Source organism: Nicotiana sylvestris, chromosome 3, assembly GCF_000393655.2.
Source record: "Nicotiana sylvestris chromosome 3, ASM39365v2, whole genome shotgun sequence".
Lineage (NCBI taxonomy): Eukaryota > Viridiplantae > Streptophyta > Magnoliopsida > Solanales > Solanaceae > Nicotiana > Nicotiana sylvestris.
Window position 1 is genome coordinate 38,989,813 of NC_091059.1, and position 20,073 is coordinate 39,009,885.

Genomic DNA, 20,073 nt, shown 5'->3' on the forward strand with positions numbered 1-20,073 from the left:
TACCAAACAAATTTTGTCTAGGTCCTTTGATATAAAAGATCTTGGTGAAGCCTCTTTTATTCTTGGGATAGAAATTAAAAGAGATAGGTCACGTAGTTTATTGGGTTTATCACAACATTCCTACATTGAGAGTATTCTTAAAACTTTCAATATGCAAGACTGTAGACCTGATGTTGCACCTGTTGTAAAATGAGACAAACTTAGCAAGGATCAATGTTCGAAAAGTAATGTTGAAAAGATAACTATGAGAGATGTGCCATATGCAAGTGTTGTTGGATGTTTGATGTATATAAAAATTTGTACAAGGCCTGATATATCATTTGTTGTTAATATGTTGGGAAGATTTTCTTCTAATCTTGGGTGGGCACATTGGGTGGATGCAAAGAAAGTGATGAGATATCTACAACGCACCAAAGACTTCTTGCTTGTGTACAAAAAAGTTGATAATCTGGACCTACTGGTATATTCAGATTTTGATTTTGCAGGTTGTCAAGATACTATGAAATTAACTTCAGGGTATATTTTTATGTTGGGTGGAGGTGCTATTTCTTGGAAAAATGAGAAATAGAGCATCACTGATACATCTACAATGGGAGCTGAGTTTATTGCTTGTTTTGAGATTGCTTCACATGCTGTCTGGATGAAGAATTTTCTTACTAAATTGCAAATTATGAATTTTATATCTAAACCAGTGATATTTTGCTTTGACAACAGTGTAGCTGTGTTCTTCTCTAAGAATAACAAGAGAACAAGAGGCTCTAAGCATGGTAGCCTTAAGTTTCTTAAGGTTAGAGACATGGTAAAAGAAGGTAATATATGTATTGACCATATTAGCACAATATCTATGTTGGTTGATCCTTTGACTAAAGGTCTTAGGCCTGTAGTGTTTAATGAACATGCTAAAAACATGGGTATTTTAGAGTCTGTTGATGTGCTTTAGTCAGTGGGAGTTATTTTGTAGCTGCTGACTGAGATATTTCTTTTAATAAATTCAAATTTTATGCAAGCTTGTGTTATTTTATATTTGTTATGCTTATTGACTAACATTATAATTTATTTATTTTTTTATTTTCAATTGGATATTGCATAAACTCATGATATCTTTGAGTTTTGCCGCTTGTTGCCTTGATTATCCCGCGTAAGGCACAAGGGAAGCTTCCTAAGGTAATATGATTTTAATGTCATTTAATTTGGAGGTTCCTGAGGTGATATGATTATTATATAACTTGGAGGATTTTTTCTTTCTAAGAGGTGTGGCTCTGTTCACCTTGATTAGAAAGATAATATGCTCAGCACACATGTTTGATCCATGTTGATGGAAATTCCAGCATATGTGGTTGTAGATAGAATTCATACCTTAAAATGGTGTGATGCCTGCAACGATTCATTGTTAGTCTTCTCTATTGAGACTGGATGGATTGTTATATGGGTCATTCTATCCTTGGCTATGTGAGTAGTGCGGCCACTATAGAGCCTAAACTCTTTTTTCAAAATGATTTTCTTAAAACTCAAAAGTTTTAAAATTGTTTTCTTGTCCTTAGTTAACATTGGCGTGCAAGTGGGAGAATATTGGAATGTAGACTTACATTAATTAGTTATAGCCTGAAAGGATATTGATGTGGCCTAAGTGATGGATAAATAAAATGCCTAATATTAAATATTTTGTGTGTGGATAAGTGAGGCCCAACAACTATTGGTCTATGATGGATAGACCCTTTATAAATAGAGGCCAACCCTCCTTTATTTAGCTATTAGAAAAGCCTAGCGTATTCTGCCTCTTGAATACTGGTAACAGTAGACGTCCCATCAGTCAAGTTCTCCGAGTTGTGAGAGAGCGTCGCTAGTGTATCGTGGAAGTTGGTCTCAGGCTTAATCGCCGTTTGCTGTCGCTGCTGAATCCATGGAGTTTAACGGTACACTTCCTTAGACTCTAACTCAAGATTATGATTTTATATCTGTATGATCGTGTCTTAATCTCTGTTATGGCTGCGAATCAATAATCTAACATTGTAAACAATCATATGTCTATTACATATTAGTAAAGTAGGATAGTTATAGCCTAAGTGTAACGACCCGACAGGTCATTTTAAGAATTAACGCACCGATCCCCTATTAACTACTTTCCCCATGTTTTTTTATGCTATTTTGATTTGTGGGGATGTTTGGTTTTGAGTTTCAGAGTGTTTTGGGGACACTTAGTCCCTAAATGAGAGCTTAAGCTTTAGAATTTGGACCGTAGTCGGAGTAGTATGAAGACGGCCTTGAAATGGAATCCTATCAGTTCCGTTAGCTTCTTTGGGTGATTTCAGTCTTAGGGGCGTATTCAGATTGTCTTTTGGAGGTCCGTAGCTTATTTAGGCTTGAAATGCCGAAAGTTGAATTTTTGAAGTTTCCGGTTCGATAGTGAGATTTTGATATCATTGTCGCAATGGAATTTCAAAAGTTGGAGTAGCTCCGTAATGTTGAATGTGACGTGCTTGCAAAATTTCAGGTCATTTGGGCGAGGTTTGATAGACCTTTTGATCGAAAGCATAATTTGAGAGTTTTTTGGAGTTCTTACGCTTGAATCCGATGTTAAATTTGTGTTTTGATGTTGTTTTGAGCATTTCGAAGATTTGAACACGTTTGAATGATGTTTTAGGATTGGTTGGCATGTTTGGTTGAGGTCCCAGGGGCCTCAGGTGTGTTTCGGATGCTCAACGGGTCATTTATGGAACTTAGAGAATTGCAGAAAAAAATTGCGGCAGTCAGTTCAGGTTTCCTTCTTCGCGTTCACGAGTGGGGTCTCGCGTTCGCGAAGAGGAGTTGGGCTGGTGAAGGTTTAATGTCACATTATATTCCCGTATTCGCGAGGCTGTGGGGTCTTACACCTATGCGTTCACGAAGATGGTCCCGCGTTCGCGTAGGAGGAGGGAAGATGGTCATCGTGTTCGCAGCTTGGACATCGCATTCACGAAAGAGGAAGACTGGCCAGTGGATTTTTGTGCATCGCGTTCGCGACTGGTGTCTCGCGTTCGCGAAGAAGAACGCGTCTGGGCAGAACTTAAATTTCAAAATCGAGGGTTTTGAGTTCATATCACAAAATTGAATTGGGAGCTCGGTAGGAGACGAATTTTGGAGAGATTTTCGGAGGGAGTTTGCGAGTAATGATTCTTAACTCCTTTTTGCTTATAACTCATTAATCTAAACATGAATTCGTCATCTAATTTCGGATTTGGGGCGAGAAATTGGGAAAAAAATTAGAAAAGTTCATAGACCTAATTTTCGAGTTTTGATTGGGGATTTGACATTGGATTTGGACAATTTTGGTATGGTTGGACTCGTGGGTGAATGAGAGTTCATAATCCATAACTTTTACCCGATTCCGAGACGTGGGCCTGGGGACATTTTGGTTATTTCACCTAATTTCACGTTTTCGCTTAGAATTTATTTGTGGAATCAGTTACTTGAAGTTATATTTATATTATGCAATTGAATTGAATAGATTTAGGCCATTTGGAGTCGAGTACTCGTGGAAAGAACGTGGTCTCGGGTTAATTTTGAGCCGGTTCGAGATAGGTGGCTTGCCTAACCTTGTGTGGGGGAAACTCCCCTTAGGATTTGGTATTACTGATGTTTGAAATGCCTTGTACGTGAGGTGACGAGTGTGACTTGTGCTAATTATTGAAAAATCCGATTTTCTTTAAGTAATTTTAATTGTGCTTCTTTTCCTGTCTATACTACTTGCAATTTAAGCCTGTTGTTAGCTTAGGAAAGCATTTCTAATTGACTTAATTGATTTACTTGCTCAAACTGCCTTATTTGGATTATGTGTAGCATGCTAGGCTAGAAATACATGTTTTACCTTGGTATGGAATTTGAATTGAATTGTGTATTCTTTGTGTTGTTGTTGTGTGTTTACTTTGGGACTACGGGATGGTATCCCAGGAGATTCCCCTGCATGTTTACTTTGGGACTATGGATTGGTATTCCGGGAGATCCCCACGCATTATGAGTTGGATTACGAGACGGTATCCTGGGAGATCCACCGGATATTTATATTTGGGACTATAGGACGGTATCCTAGGAGATCCCCAGTTGTTATCTGTGTGTTAAGCTGTATACCTTCTGTGATTATTTTGTCTCTGTGGTAGATGTTGTTGTTCTTTCTCTCCTGTGTTACTTCTTACTATTGCACTTAATTATGCCATCTTATTATACACTGTTATATCTTGTATTTCATTTAACCTCAGTAGGGCCCTGACCTTCCTCGTCACTACCAGATCGAGATTAGGCTTGGCACTTACTGAGTACCGCTATAGTGTACTCATGCCCTTTTTGCGCATGGTTTTTATGTGCAGATCCAGGTACTTCCACTCAGTCTTATCATCCTTGAGGCGAGGCGCTTTTGTAGAGACTTCGAGGTATAGCTGCCGCTCCGCAGACCGAGGAGTCCCTTTCTATTTTTTGTACTAGTATAGCCCTCTGCATTTTCCCTTTGATAGACATTCCTAGAGTTAGAGCTTTTTATGTATTTCTTAGCTTGTGATTCATGGGGTTCCGGATTTTGGAAGTGTCCAGTTGGGATTCTTGTACTGTTATATGCGAGACAGCATCTTAAACACTGTATTATTTTGTTATCTCGGTCTTTGATTATTTTTCTTTTCGCAATTATTCTTTTTCCACATATGTTAGGCCTACCTAGTTGTAAAGACTGGGTGCCATCACAATAGTTCAGGGAGGGCGAACTAGGGTCGTGACACTAAGGGGATGTGGTCGTTCCTATTTTCTAGAATGTTTGGTTAGTGGAGCGACAAGATCCTCGCTGGAGGTAATTGCAATAGCGTAATATACGGTGGCGACGATATCAGTAAGGCTTCGGGTATAGTGGAGTTCGATACCGGAAGTATTTTGTCTGCTCTAGGTTCATACCCTTCCGATTGCCCTTATTTTGGATTCGAATGGACGAGTCTGGTCACGGTTCCACTGATCCCAGGTTTTAACTTCATGCTCATGAATTCCGAATTGCTTCCACTATGTGTCATCATTTTGTTATGCCATACGGTAAGCCCAAATTTCACCAATACAATACAACTTTATATTTTTTATACAATATTATACACTTATTATAAATATATATAAACCTGATATAAAAGTGTATAATATTGTATAAGAGTGTTTATACACACTTTTATACTATTAAGCAAAATTATACCACATTACATACAATTGTACGAAAGTTTGACTTTATCTCTTTTAAACTTGTATGCGGCAAAATCAGAGGGCTTAATTTCTTGCTACCAAGACACTTCGGGAGAACACCTCGAGACCCCGAGGAAGTGGAGTTGCGACCGAATCCCCTTCCCCGGGGCTCGTCGAGGCCCGACTCAAAGAAGACGAAGATTGAGGCTAGAGCAAAAGGGGGAATTCCCAAGACACGCGGCTAAGTCTGATAGAGCCGGCCTACCTAGAGCCTGTGTCGAGGCGTCATGTCTAACCGTCCCATCTCCATGCTTTTATAATTAATCTATGTTGTACCATAACTAGTTTCCCCTCCTATATAAAGGAACCCTCACCACCTTGTAAGGGGCCGTTGCTCCAACTATTCTACAAAAGATCAATAATATCTCTCTCTCTTTCTAACCCATTTGCCCGAGGCCACTCTTAGCATTTATTGTTTTCATACTTGTTCTTCATTTATTGCTTGGTATTGGCCATAAAATGCTTTTTTTAAATTATATCTTAACTGTTATCCCTCTCCCGGTTACCCCGATAGCTCGAGCTCGAACCAGATATCGACCCTGAGGCCCTCCACCGACAAGTTCGAAGCCGGGGTAGTTAGTCCCTCGGTTTGATTACTGCCCCATTTTAGGTTGTATCTCTTCGTTAAAACTTCATACTCTTAGCATCAATTTCTCTTACAACTAACATAAAAATAGATCACGTATTTTTAGAGTCCCATTCATAAATTTAATTGTTGTTACCATTTTTACAGTAAACAGTTTAGCGCCCACCGTGGGGCTAAAAATAATAGTGATTATTTTCTTGCTGGTTTCATTGCACAAACGCAAGTTATCTTTCACACTTTTTCTTGTCCAAGATCTCTTGATTTCAGGTCAAAATGTCTGGCTTGCTAAACAGGGTTGAGAACGACTACCTCGAAAATCATGGCAGAAATGGTGTGGCTGTTCCAATTGTTGGCGCGCCATCGTAGAATCCTGATAACATGACCGGACCGATTCTGGCGGACGTGGATTCACAGGACGCACAACAGGTCGATGAAACCTCACACACCGACAGGATCACACGGCATGGCGACCGACAGGAAGCCATAAAAGCCCCAGCCCGGGAAGAACAAGAAGTTAGTCTTCATTTTATTTTTGAAATGTTGCAGGCACAACAGTTGACCATCGTTCAGTTACAAAACTGCCCGAAGACCCCAGTACAGCAGCGCCGAAAATGGCTTCCCCTTCCGAACAAGTACCCGAGAGATCGAGTAATAATGGATTGGTAGTCGATCCCGCCATCGTAAAAATATTGGAGGACCTCACCAAAAGGATCGAGTCAGGTTAGAAAATGATAGCAGCCAACGATAAGAAGGTCAAATCTTACAACTTCAGAGTCGACCAAATCCCGGGCGCGCCCCCGGTCCTGAAAGGTGCAGATTCGCGAAAGTTCGTGCAACGACCGTTCCCCGAGGAAGTGACCCCAGAACCCATTCTAAAGAAGTTTAGAATGCCTTAACTCCCTCAGTACATCGGGACCTCAGATCCCAATGAACACATTACTGCCTATACGTGCACAGTAAAAGGCAATGACCTAAAAGACGATGAGACCGAGTCAGTCTTATTGAAGAGGTTCAAGGAAACACTCTCGAAAGGGGCTATGATGCGGCATCATAACCTAGCGCCCAACCCCATAAACTCACTTACCATACCGACAGATTCCTCCATAAAGGCATATGCCGGTGCCATCAAAACAACGACGATAATGCCCGACACATCTAGGACTGAGCAAAGGGAGAATGAAATGCTGCGAGAATTCGCATATCATCCCCAGGTGGAACGAACGGGATTACCCCCAGTCTCAGATAACTGGGCGGTACAAGCCTTCACTCAAAGCCTTAACAAACCAAGCCCGATGATTTTAAGGCAGTTAAAACAAAACTTGATCGGGTACCTAGCCGAGATCCGGTCAGATGCCCATATCCGACACCAGTCACAAACCAGGGTCATGGATGACCATCCAGGAGCCCCCCTCGGGCTCAGTGTACCCAAACAGGCTCCTGTCAAAGAAACCAATGCCAAACAGAGAAAGGTACCGCCCGTACACCACGGATAGGAGGAGCGCCCCGAGACGCAATATACCTCGCAATGATCGGAGAATGGATCGAGGACAATATCCTCTAGGAATCCTTAATAGAGCCATATTCGATGGGGACACAATGACAATGAGGGTGCCTCGTTCATCAAGATACACTTTCAACATCGCTGTATTAGACATCGTGTTCACCATCAGCGAAACCAGGGATACCAGATGGCCCAAACCTATTCAGCAGAATCCCTCTCAGAGGAATCACAGCTTGGTGTGTGAACTGTATAACAAGTGCGGTAGCGGGGCCGAGGATGGCCACCATCTCCGAAGGAAAAAATCCAGGCCACTCTACAAAAATCAAAGCCGAGAACTGACAAGCAACCGAATTCAAGTTCAGTCCCGAGTAAAGAAGGCGACGAGGAAGAACGAAGCAAACAGGCCGCAACATATTACCATGATAGTGGAGGGGCGACGACACTTCCCAGGAACTCGTAAAAGGGAGAGCAAAAAATACTCGTCACCAGAGAAAGGCGAATTTGGGGATATATCCCCGAGGACGCCCTCACAGTCAGCAGAGAGGGCACCGAGACCTTATCTCGGCCTCACACTAATGCACTGGTAACTTTCTTCCTCACTCGATCCATTTTAAATATAACACTTGCTCATGAATTCAGGTGGCTTGATCAACGCTGTCGGGTCGAGGGTAATAGGGCAGCTCGAACTGCCGGGTCAAATCACTCTCGCCTCTCGAATCTTTGGTGGATTCCAAATGGCGGTCACAACGACAAGGAGAAAAACTGTTCTCTCAGTTCAGCGCGGCTGGCCCCGACCGGAATGCCGAGTTCTGTATCATCAAAGGAAGCACAAGGCACAGACGCCTTATTCTGATGACTGCAGATGCACCATGCGAGGGTAGTACCATCCCTCTTTGCCAAAAGGATGAAATTCCATGCAGGGGACGAAATTAAAACCATCGGCAGAAAGCAACATGCAGCAAGAGGAAAAGTCTGCATCACATAACGCATCAGCGACACCAATATCTCCACTCTCGAAAGAGTCAAAGGGTAAGCGAACCATGTTTTCGGCAAATCGCGGTCGAACACAGCGGAAGGCTGTACTAGAGTCCTCGCTCCAAAATGGCAAGGACATATCAGACCTCAGAACATCACCTGCGCACCCCACAATAAGATAAAACTACCCCCTCCTTCGTTATTTTACACTAACCTGCATGCAGACACCCGGCCAGGGCGTCTGGAAGTGTAAAATCTACCCGAAGATCCCAAGGACTTAACAACACCCATCGCACTCTTTCCCCTCGGCCGGACTTCCGCCCCGAAGAAGGTCTTGCCAGTGAGGTTCTTAGCGTAGCGACGTGCCTCCTGGGAAGGATTCAACAAGCCTACCAGACTTTCTTCGCAATCAACCCCATACCAGGAAAGGACAAACGAGGTCCCAATGGGAAATCATGTACCGGGCCGAACGGTCAAAGGAACCATGCCCACGCGGGCCGAGCTTACAACAACGAAACAACATGTATTTTCGCCAAGCAATTAAAGAATATCTTTCAGCATCTCGTACTCCAAAAAATAAAATTTCAGCATGCTCACGGCAAGGACTCCCTCCACAGAATACGTCCCGAAATACTCGGAGACTTAGCGTCGATAATTTGGCATCCGCACGACCTCAGGGTTGGAACTTCGGGCTCATAAGGCGCCAGGGAGGCAATTCCGAGCTCAGGAATAACTGCCTTCGAGCCTAAGCAAACTCGATGACTCGAAGACTGTCGTCAATCGCCATACACTGGAAAACCCGAGGCCGTAAGACCCCGAGCGGGTAGACTCGGTCTAGCCAGATCTATTCTACATAGCAACAAAAACTGTAAGACCTCAACAGGCATGACAAACTATAAGACCTCAACATGCATGACAAACTATAAGACCTCAACATGCATGACAAACTGTAAGACCTCAACATGCATGAAAATTTTGTAAGACCTTACTACAGGCATAAAACTCAATCCCGAAGTTTAGGCTATATATCGCATTTGTATGACTCCCGAAAGGGCATACCCTCGATGTAGATGTCTAAACTATCACTCAGGGATAAAAAATGGCTCCGGCCAAACACATATGACTACTGTCAAAACAGCTGCACCAGCCAAATTAACGCGACTCGGGGACGCCTGACCGTCGCTAACAAAATCACAGGCCATTACTTTGAATCTACTTCGAAAAGAACCGGTTAAAATAGGCTACCCTCAACAGGCAAACGAGCTTCGACCATGTCAGCTCTAAATCACAAGGCTTCGAGCTACTCAGTCTACGAGTTAAACCTTCCGAGGTGCTCGAACATCGCCGCTAACAACTTGAAATAGAGGTTCTTCCCGAACCGACAACGGGTCAGGAAAAATTATTTTAAAAAGACCTTAAAGAGAAGAAAACAAAGCCTACAATATTCCCACGGGCAAAAGTGTAAGAGCCATTGTTGCAAGCTAAACGAGCCTAGGGCTGCACACTAAAAGGTCTCAACGACCAAAAATGTAAGAGCCACTGCTGCCAGCTAAAGAAAATTGAAAACTTGAGGATTAAAACGAGCTCGAGTCGTAACCCGATTCATAGACTGGATCCAAAATAGTTAACTATACATGCCTAAGGGCACAACGTAAGAGCCACCGTCGCCAGCTTCACGAGCCTCAGGGCCGCATACCTAAAAAGTCGCTTCGATCCAAGGCATATGAAAGCCATTTTCATCCGCCCATGCAGGCACAAAAACTTGAGGGTCAATTAAAGCTCGAGGCACAACATGACTCGGAGACTGAACCCAAAATAGTTAAAATGCAAATGCCTAAGGGCAAGGTGCAAGAGCCGTTATCGTTCGCACGTGCAGGCACAGGAGATTGAAGGTCAGGTAAGCTTGAATCAACGCCTGACTCGGAGACTCAGCCCGAAACATCTAGGCAAAGCAGGAGAGCTATAACGTTAGCTTGCACTAAAGACCACGTATACCGAGCATACAAAAGATTCTGGGCCTGCCTGATGAGCTCTGGAGCCGTACTATGAATCTAAGGGTTCCCGCTAAACTCCGAAACCAGCTCGCCTGGTCAAAAGCAATGCAGAAAAAGGTACAAAGGAGATAAAGCTTCAAGTTTTTTTACAAGCGCAAAAGGTGCGCTCTCCATTTACAAACATGCTCTGCGAATATCAAATACAAAATGACGAAGTCTATGCTCCGCTTCAGAAGGCTACGACCTACCATCCCCCGTTTTGCTCTCCATGACATTGGCAAAAAATGACCGAGCATCACGCTCCTACGCCCTTGCTCGAGCCAACTCCCCCGAGAGAATGAAGCCCCTAGAGCCAGTCTCTTCGAGTACCTCTCTTCGGGATCTGCAACGAACATATTCCTCTATCCTCTTTTCATGATCAAGGGCCCGCTTCAACTCGGATTGGGCATTAGTAGAGTCCTTCAAATGGATTGCCATCTCCTGATAAGCCTTGGTCCAAATTAATGCTGCTTCAGCCCGAGCATCTATTATCTCAGCCCTGATCTTCGAGAGATCGGACTCGAGCTTCGCGATCATATCCACTTGAACTGAATCATTGTCACGAGCCAAGCAGAGTTGGGCCTCGAAGGCAGGAATTTTAGCCAAGGCACCCTTCTCCACTAAAGCTTGAGCCTGCACCCAAGCCCTCAGTTCACCACAAGCATTCCTAACTCGGTCGATTTCGCCCCTAAGGTACTCCAGAGCCTCCGTCCTTTTCTACAACTAAGATAAGCAAAAGGATTAACCTTAAGGATCAAAAAGGAGAAACACATACTACAAGAGGTTACATACTCCATCAAATATCTCTCGTAATTAGAGCTCCGGTACACCTCATATTATCAGTGCATCAACTCAGCCTACTTCTCCTTGCTGAGGAGCCTAAGGGACTCACCCTCATCCAAATTTTCCGAAGCCTAGCCCCATGAAGGAGCAGCTCAAACCTAAACCTATCAAAGGACTGCAGAAGGTAAAATCGATAAGAAAAGGAAGACGTGAAATGTAGAAGGACTATGCCGAAACCCACCGCAAAGTGAAGACAGTGAACTTCCTTGAAGGCTGAGCACACTCTGTTGGTCCAGCCCCTCCGGCCTTAGAAGAGCCAACCTCGGTCGAGGCATGATCACTCAGAGGAACCACCACTCCGGAACCAAAGACTGCGAGAAGAGAAGGCTCGAGTGATGCTCTCTCCTCGAAGACACCAACCCGTTTAGCCCTGCTAAAAGCTCCATCGCACTGCGAGTGCAAATCCCGTTTATCGCTGTCGTCCCTTAGCTAGAAGGTCGATGACTCCTCCCTCTCTCCGGAGGGACACAGCCTCGCCCCAAGAAACCGCCCGATACCTGCAACGACGAAGCCAGTACAGAAGAAAGAGAAAGATGTCATCTCAAATATACGAAGACCAAGGTAAAAGCAGCATATGCGCATACCTTGATGTTTCGCTTCCCATCTGCCCTAAGACACAGCTCACCATCTACTCTCGTCGCAAGTGGAATGGGTCGCCAACCTACGAACCCAGCCGGACAGATCGGGAACCTCGCTCGGCGTCCATGAAGTTGCTGTAGAAAAAGAGGAAACACAATTACTCAACTAGTTTTCACTATAAGAAAGTCTAAGAAGGAACGAGACACTCCACGCATGCGCATAATTCCATCCCTCAGGAAATGTCATGAGCTCCACGGGGATAATATCAGTCGTCCAAACCCGGACGAATCGACTAACCCACTCCTGATCCTCATCTTCCTCATCATCAACAACAAAAGGGCATGGGCGAATGAAACCGCAAGGTTAGCAGGCCTCGATGGTGGAAGGGCCAGTACAGCCTGAAGAGGTGTCTAAGCATGAATTCAAGCCCAGCCTTCTCTGCAAAGAATCATATCATCAGTACCACTCGCCAAAATAACGGATGTATCTGAGCCAAAGTAACTAGATACTTTAGACAGAAATAAAGCACGACCCTATCAAGGGGGCTTAGTGCGAAATGGTATAAGTATACGTTCAGGAATCCATCGGCGGAGTAAATAATTCTCTCATCTGGGGAAAGCGCCTGCAACGCTACCCCCTTGCCCCATCCGTAGAATCTCCTTACCATCTCCAGATGTTCCTCTCTTATCGAATACAAATTTTTCAGGATAAGCTCCCGCGGATCCTGAGCATTAGGAGTGGAACTCTCCCCTCCCTGTCAAGCCGGTCCAGAAGTAGCTGCCATGGCTATGGTAGAATTGGCAGACTGAAGTAGGGGCCTAAACCAACACTTTTGCGCTTAAGGTAGCGAAGGACCCGATGCCAAGGCGGAAAGATAGCTATCTGAAATAATGAGATCCCCCAAAGAAGCAAGAGCCACCCCACATATATGTGGGAAACAACAACAATTCACCTATCCAGGGTATGCCCCGGGAGGCTAAAGGCCTCGACATAGATACCAAGGTGGTACCCAACCTAGAGGACCTCCATAAAAAAGAAGTCAGGCTTCGGAAAGCCTTCAGCTCCATCTTAGAGCTCAAGGCGGTATCCGATCCCATGGTTTTGCTTTCTAAAAAGAAAAATAAGCACTTCAACCTCCATCCACGAGGGCTAGACTGCAGAAAATTACCTAAATACGAATAGCCCCTTCATCATAAGCCTGCCTACAACACCTCAAAAGGTTATCTACGCCAAGCTCAAAGTAAAAGCTCCGAGCGCCCGAAGTCGACTCTTGCTTCGGTGCTCTATCTCCATGGGACTCAAGGGCCCCGATGATCCAAGTTTATCAGACCACTTCATGCTTGATCCCAGGAACATCGATGAGCTCGAAAAGGCTCCATTTCTGTCGAGCAAAAATTAAAAGCAAAAGTAAGGGAAACATCTTCATATTTGGTAAATATCGACTACAATGGCCCTCGAAGAGTCCTTACTGTAAAGCCCCAGAAAATTTGCTAAGTAATTTAAGATTTCGTAGTGCTAATGTAGGTTAATTGTTTTATTAGTGTGTGCAAATGAGGATTCATGATATAATGGATATCAATTGGATATGTTAATAAGTGTATAAGTCATATTATAAGTGATTTGGGGTCTAAGGAGAGGCCTAAGTCTAAGCCAAGTTGGAAAAATTCATAATAGACTAAAGTTGTAAATGAGTATGCACAAGACCTAACTTTGGACAAGAATATCTATATTTATATAAGGTGTTGTGTGATTCACAACCTATCAAATTAAATCTCTTTGAGTCTAGTTTCCAACACATCAAACCGTTTGTCATTTGGAGGTGTATACAGAAAGTTATGACCATTTTACCTGACCTGTGTCAGATGCGCGTCCGCGGCGCGTTCGTGGGAAATTGAGAGTTTCTGCCTCCCGAGCGCGGCCCAAGCGCGGCCTGAGCGTGGTTTGATCGCGGCCGCATGCCTAGCAGCCCTATAAATACCCTAAGACTGGGTATGAAAGTCTCTAAGTCAATTTTTTGAGATAGGGCTTGCTCTATCAAGGGGAATCTGTCCCATACTTCCCTCCTATGATCCAAGTTAATATTTTTGGAGTATTTTGAGTTGATTACTACTCTTAAACACATATATTAACAAGGATTGATCTTGAAAATTCATAGATTACCATTCAAATCCTTAAATTGATCAAGAACACTACAAGTGGGCATTCTTAAGATTCTTACTACAAGAGGTATGTCTATCATCTCTAACTACTATATGGTGATTATTTATGTATCATATATACGTTAGAACTCATGGGATGGTGATTGGAAGCCATAGGTGCCTAACCTAGGTTGTGTTGGTGTTATAGAGATTGTGAGATGAGTTATTGAGGTATGATTCTTGGGTGTAATAGTATTATGTATACATGCATATACAAATTAGGTTTGTGGGAAGATTGTTGAACATAAATAAGTAAAGATTGGATTGGGAAATGAAGGAAATTTTGTAAAAGAGATTTGAAATCAAGATTCTCAACTAGTATTTGATAAAATGCTCAAATGAGCTGAAACCATGAATACCTTCCTAATTTGTGTTCAATTTTGTTATGTCACAAGTAGATTGAGATTGCTAGAAAATATGGAACGTCGTAGTAACTTAAGGAAAGATTAAACAAGGCATGTATGGCTAAAATCCCCTCTTTTTAGAAATTGAGCCTCCATGGTGCTCGTGCAAATGTTGTAAGCCCGGAATTTGATTGATGTGGTACTTGTTACGTCAAATAAATTCATGTTGTGAAAATGTATGTGGAAGATGATTCTCCATGTGTTTAGTGTGTTATTCTTTGTAAATTGAGGATGTGTGGAAAAACATGAGCTATGTGCTAAATGCCTAAATGTCAAGTCAAGGTTACATTGAGATTAATATGTCGAACTAGATGAATTTCTCTCTATGTTTATAACTTAAATTGCTTTTGTATGTGTCTATGATCCTAAATAGCAAGATAAATGTTGAAAATGGGAATAATGCAAAATGTGACTTATGGAATGTGGTAATTGTGGCCCCAAGTGCCGAGAAACTAATTCATGTGAATCCAAAGATTGAAGTGAGTCGATTAGCAGAAAAGGGTAACGTCTTGGTAAGACGGCTTAGCCGATTGGGCCGTGATCGGATTCCGCTCAAGGAAGCAGTGGTAATGTGGATGATGATGCAACGATAAGGAATTCCCCAACCAAAAATTTCAGAAATTATGTTAAAACTATGTGAACCTCTTATATTATTGATGTGGTACTTATTTGAAGCTTTGTGTTTCTTATGATTTGTTTGTACTCTTGTATGGTTCTTCTTTCTAACTGGATGGAGTTTAGTTATACATACTGGTACTATTCCATGGTACTAACGTCCCTTTTGCTGGGGGCGCTACATTTTTAAATGAATGTAGGTGGCTCCATAGCGGATAGTGCCGATTGCGCGTAGCGGAGCTTCCTCCTCTCAAAGTTTTAGTGAGCCCCTTTCTCCTTCAAGCGGTTATGTTTTACATCCTTTGTTATAGATATCCACTTTTGAGGTATAGCCGGGGCCTTGTTGCCGGCGTTGTCATTATTGTCTTTTGTATCCTTAGAGGCTCCGTAGACATATGTGTGGGTTATGTATGGGTGTTGGATGGGTCTACGAACTATGTTGTAATTCTAGCTCTTGCTTCTAAAGTGTAATTGTATGGAATCTTGGAAACTTAACTACGGTTTAAGGTTGTGATATAAAATGAACTAACCGTGTTGAATGTACTATCTTTCCTATTGTCTAAATAAATGAAAGCATGGCTTCCTTATTCATATTGAGATGAGTAGAAAGTGTTTGATAAGGCTTGCTCAGTTGGGTTCACTCGATTGAGTGTCGGTTGCGCCTCCCGAGATTGGGGCGTGACAATCTTGGTATCAGAGTCTAAGGATTTAAAGTGTCCTAGGATGTCTCGGAGCCGTGTCTAGTAGAGTCCTTCTTATCGGTGTGTTGTCGACCACATCTATAAGTTTGAGGCTACACGGACATTTAGGAATGTCACCCTTCTTCAACACTCCAGATCGTGCGATACAGCTTGACTATAAGATTGTTTTCTAACTCGTGCATTGAGATTCAAGGTACGTTTAAACGCTCTTTCGTCTATTTCAAGTAATGTTGTCATATGGTATGACCAATGGGCAAAGGCATAAATATTAAGGAGATGGCACATGTATCTTATTGAACGAATGGTATGGGCATATAGGATAAGTACATTGTACCATGAGCATAATTTATTCAAGAAAAGTGTTAAAAATGATTACCACCTCCAAAGAAACATTGAATTGATAAGTGATATGTAAGCTTGAATAGCACATGTGGGTAGTGTGAGAAATATGTAAATGATCCTAAGGTGTGAAAGAAAATTGGTTATATAAGCACGTGATATATGGGAGACATGACCAGGATGTCACGACCCAAACCGATGGGCCGCGACAGGCACCCGGTACCTTACTCGACCGAGTACCAACGTAACGTATCTTATTTATTACATCATCATATACATGTGACATCCGGGCCTAATAGGCCAACATAATCCCTTATAAAGTCAAAACATAGGCCGACCAGGCCATACAATCTTTTATATACACGACATATGTCTACAAGCCTCTAAGAATACATAAATGCCATAAAGGTCGGGATAGAGTCCCGCCATACCAACAATACACGTTTAAATCATACTAACCAAACAAGCAACTCCGAAGAAAATGGAGCACACCAACATCTTCCGCTGAGTGGATAGCCTACTTGGAGGGCTCTCGACCTGTCTATCGGGACCTGCGGGCATGAAACGCAGCGTCCCCAGGCAAAAGAGACGTCAATACGAATAATGTACTGAGTATGTAAGGCACATAAATAAATACATAAGAGACATGGAAGACATATAGAGTACACGACTCAACCTGTAAGTTTAAATAATTTTGTAAATCATAAATTACTTTTAACGTCATGCATATGCGTATAAATGTCATGTCATGCATAGGTACATGTTTCATAACATCATCAGCCTCTAAGGGCATCCCATCATATCATATCGGCCACTATGGGCAAAATCATCATCGTATACCATCTGATCAGGTGGTGGTACATATATAATGCCATAAGCTTTCCCATATCCCATATAGATATATATACATACATATATACGCGTATATAACACTGTTTGAATACATACATATATACGTGTATATAACACCATTTGAATCATATTTTAGCCACTGTGGACAATATCATCATCATATACCAGCTGATCAGGTGATGGTGCGTATATAATGCCGTAACTCATTCAGTAATGTCTTTTGTTGAGAATTTGGAAGAGTTAGTTGCAAGTATTCACAGGAGATTGTAACCATATCAGGGAAATTATTGTAGAACTCAATTTGTGGGAGGTCCTATGTAAGAGAAATATGATAAAAATGTTCCACTAATGAGGCAACATGTTAAGGTGATAGTTTATGCCTCTAGACAACTCAAGAATCATGGAAAGAACTATGCGACACATGACTTAGAGCTTGCGACAGTGGTGTTTGCACTAAAGATTTGGCGACATTATTTGTATGGGGTCCACGTGGATGTATTTATGGACCACAAGAGCCTTCAATGTATTTTCAAACAGAAGGAGTTGAATCTGAGACAAAGAAGATGGCTAGAGTTACTCAAGGACTATGACATTGATATTCTCTATCACCCGGGAAAGGCTAATATTGTAGCGGATACTCTTAGTCAAAAATCTACGGGGAGCTTGACTCATTTGGAGGCATATTAGAGGCCATTGGCCAGGGAGGTTCACCAGTTGGCTAGCTTAGGAGTTCGCCTTGCGGACTCTAATGATAGAGGAGTAATTGTGCAGAATATGGTTGAATCATCGCTTGTGGCGGAAGTGAAAGAAAAGCAATACAATGATCCATTGCTAGCGCAACTGAAAGAGGGGATTCATAAACACAAGACCACAGCTTTTGCTTTTGGCATTGATGATGGTACCCTACGGTGCCAAGGGCGCCTATGTGTTCTAGATATTGATAGTCTTCGGGAAAGGATTTTGGCAAAAGCTCACACTTCTAGGTATTCCGTACATCCAGGTTCTACAAAAAATGTATCATGATCTCAAAGAAGTTTATTGGTGGAATAACATGAAAAGGGATGTGGCAGACTTTGTGGCAAAATGTCCGAACTGTCAGCAAGTGAAGGCTGAACATCAAAGGCCTGGAGGATTATTAAAAAGCATAGAAATTCCAATATGGAAATGGTAAATGATCAATATGGATTTTGTGGTAGGGTTTCTGGACACTCTGTGCAAGTTTGACTCAATTTGGGTAATCGTGGATTGACTCATGAAATCAGCGCACTTCTTGCCAGTCAAATCTACTGACACAGCGGAACAATATGCTCAGTTTTATATTAAAGAAATAGTCAGGTTGCATGTCACTCCAGTCTCAATCATTTCAGATCGAGGGGCTTAATTCACGACAAAATTTTGGAAGAAATTTCAGCAAGGTTTGGGTACTCAAGTAAATCTTAGTACAACCTTTCATCCACAAACTGATGGGCAGGCAGAGAGGACCATTTAGACACTTGAGGATATGTTGCGTGCTTGTGTTCTTCATTTCAAAGGTAGGAGGGATGATCATTTACCCCTCATAGAGTTTTCTTATAACAACAACTTTCATGCTAGTATTCAAATGGTACTATTCGAAGCATTATATGGTAGGAGATGTAGATCTCCCATTGGGTGGTTCGAGGTTGGAGAAGCTAAATTGATAGGGCCAGACCTTGTACATTAGGCTATGGATAAGGTTAAGGTTATTAAGGAGCGGTTGAAAACTGCTCAGAGTCGCCAAAAGTCTTATTCAGATGTTCGTCGCAGAGATTTAGAGTTCAAAGAAGATGATTGGGTATTCCTAAATGTTTCCCCCATGAAAGGTGTTATGCAGTTTGGAAAGAAAGGGAAATTGAGTCTGAGGTATGTGGGGCCATATAGAATCATTCAAGGGATCGGTCAGGTGGCATACAAGCTCGAGTTACCATCCGAGATGTCATTGGTACACCCGGTATTCCATGTGTCTATGTAAAAGAAAGTAGTGGGAAATCCATCTGCTATTGTGCCAGTTGAAACTATCGAGGTTAATGAAGAATTATTGTACGAAGAAATTCCAGTTTCCATCCTTGATAGGCAAGCCCGAAAGTTGAGAAATAAAGAGATTGCCTCCGTGAAAGTGTTATGGCGAAACCAGCAAAGTGAGGAAGCCACTTGGGAAGTTGAGGAAGAAATGAAGAAGAAGTACCCTCACTTGTTTGGATAGCTATGTAATTAAGTATTTGTGTCCTATGAAGATGTTGAAATCTTACCTTCTATGAATTATGTATCACATGGTTAGTTGATGATAATAGTGTTTCTTTTCTAGAAATGCATTGCTTATGGGGCCACAGTCGGCATCATTTTATATTATGTTGCATCTTTGGATTATGTATATGTTGATAGGATGTGTTTCTGGGATTCTCTGACAGGTGGATAGGCCCAGTTACAAGGGAAACTATGCCGAAATTTCTGAAAAATTTGGGAGTTAGTCAAAAATTTGGGAGTTAAAGATGTGTGAGAAAGGAGATAAGTTATACTAAGTATTTGCGGATTGACTCCAATTATCATTCGAGGATGAATGATCCTAAGTAGGGGAGAATGTAAAGCCCCAGAAAATTTTGCTAAATAATTTAAGATTTCGTGGTGCCAAGGTAGGTTAATTATTTTATTTGTGTGTGAAAAGGAGGATTCATGATATAATGGATATCAATTGGATATGTTAATAAGCGTATAAGTCATATTATAAGTGATTTGGGGTCTAAGGAGTGGCCTAAGTCTAAGCCAAGTTGGAAAATTTCATAATAGACTAAAGTTGTAAATGAGTACGCACAAGACCTCACTTTGTACAATCATATCTACATTTATATAAGGTGTTGTGTGATTCACAACATATGAAATTAAAGCTCGTTGAGTCTAGTTTCCAAGGCATCAAACCGTTTGTCATTACAGAAAGTTATGTCCATTTTACCGGACCTGTGTCAGATGCGCATCCGCGGAGCGGCCGCGGGAAATTGAGAGTTTCTGCCTCCCAAGTGTGGCCCGAGCGTGGTACGAGCGCGGCCACCTCGTCCCGGGCGCGGTTTAACTGCAGTCGCGCGCCTAGAAGCCCTTTAAATACCCCAAGACCAGGTATGGAGAGTCTCTAAGTCATTTGTTTTAGCTAGGGCTTGCTCTATCAAGGGGAATCCATCCCATACTTCCCTCCTATG

General features: G+C 42.4%; 2 protein-coding genes across 2 annotated transcripts; both read left to right on the top strand.

The window, feature by feature from the left end:
* The first annotated feature begins 244 nt into the window (after positions 1 to 244).
* LOC138887255 (secreted RxLR effector protein 161-like) lies at positions 245 to 568 on the top strand. Its single transcript, XM_070168980.1, has one exon. The coding sequence runs from the start codon at positions 245 to 247 to the stop codon at positions 566 to 568; it is 324 nt and encodes a 107-aa protein (XP_070025081.1).
* Positions 569 to 18,572: 18,004 nt separating this feature from the next.
* Positions 18,573 to 19,088, top strand: LOC138887256 (uncharacterized). Its single transcript, XM_070168981.1, has 2 exons — positions 18,573 to 18,748; positions 18,959 to 19,088. Exons 1-2 carry the CDS (start codon positions 18,573 to 18,575, stop codon positions 19,086 to 19,088), a joined length of 306 nt encoding a protein of 101 aa, XP_070025082.1.
* Positions 19,089 to 20,073: the final 985 nt, after the last annotated feature.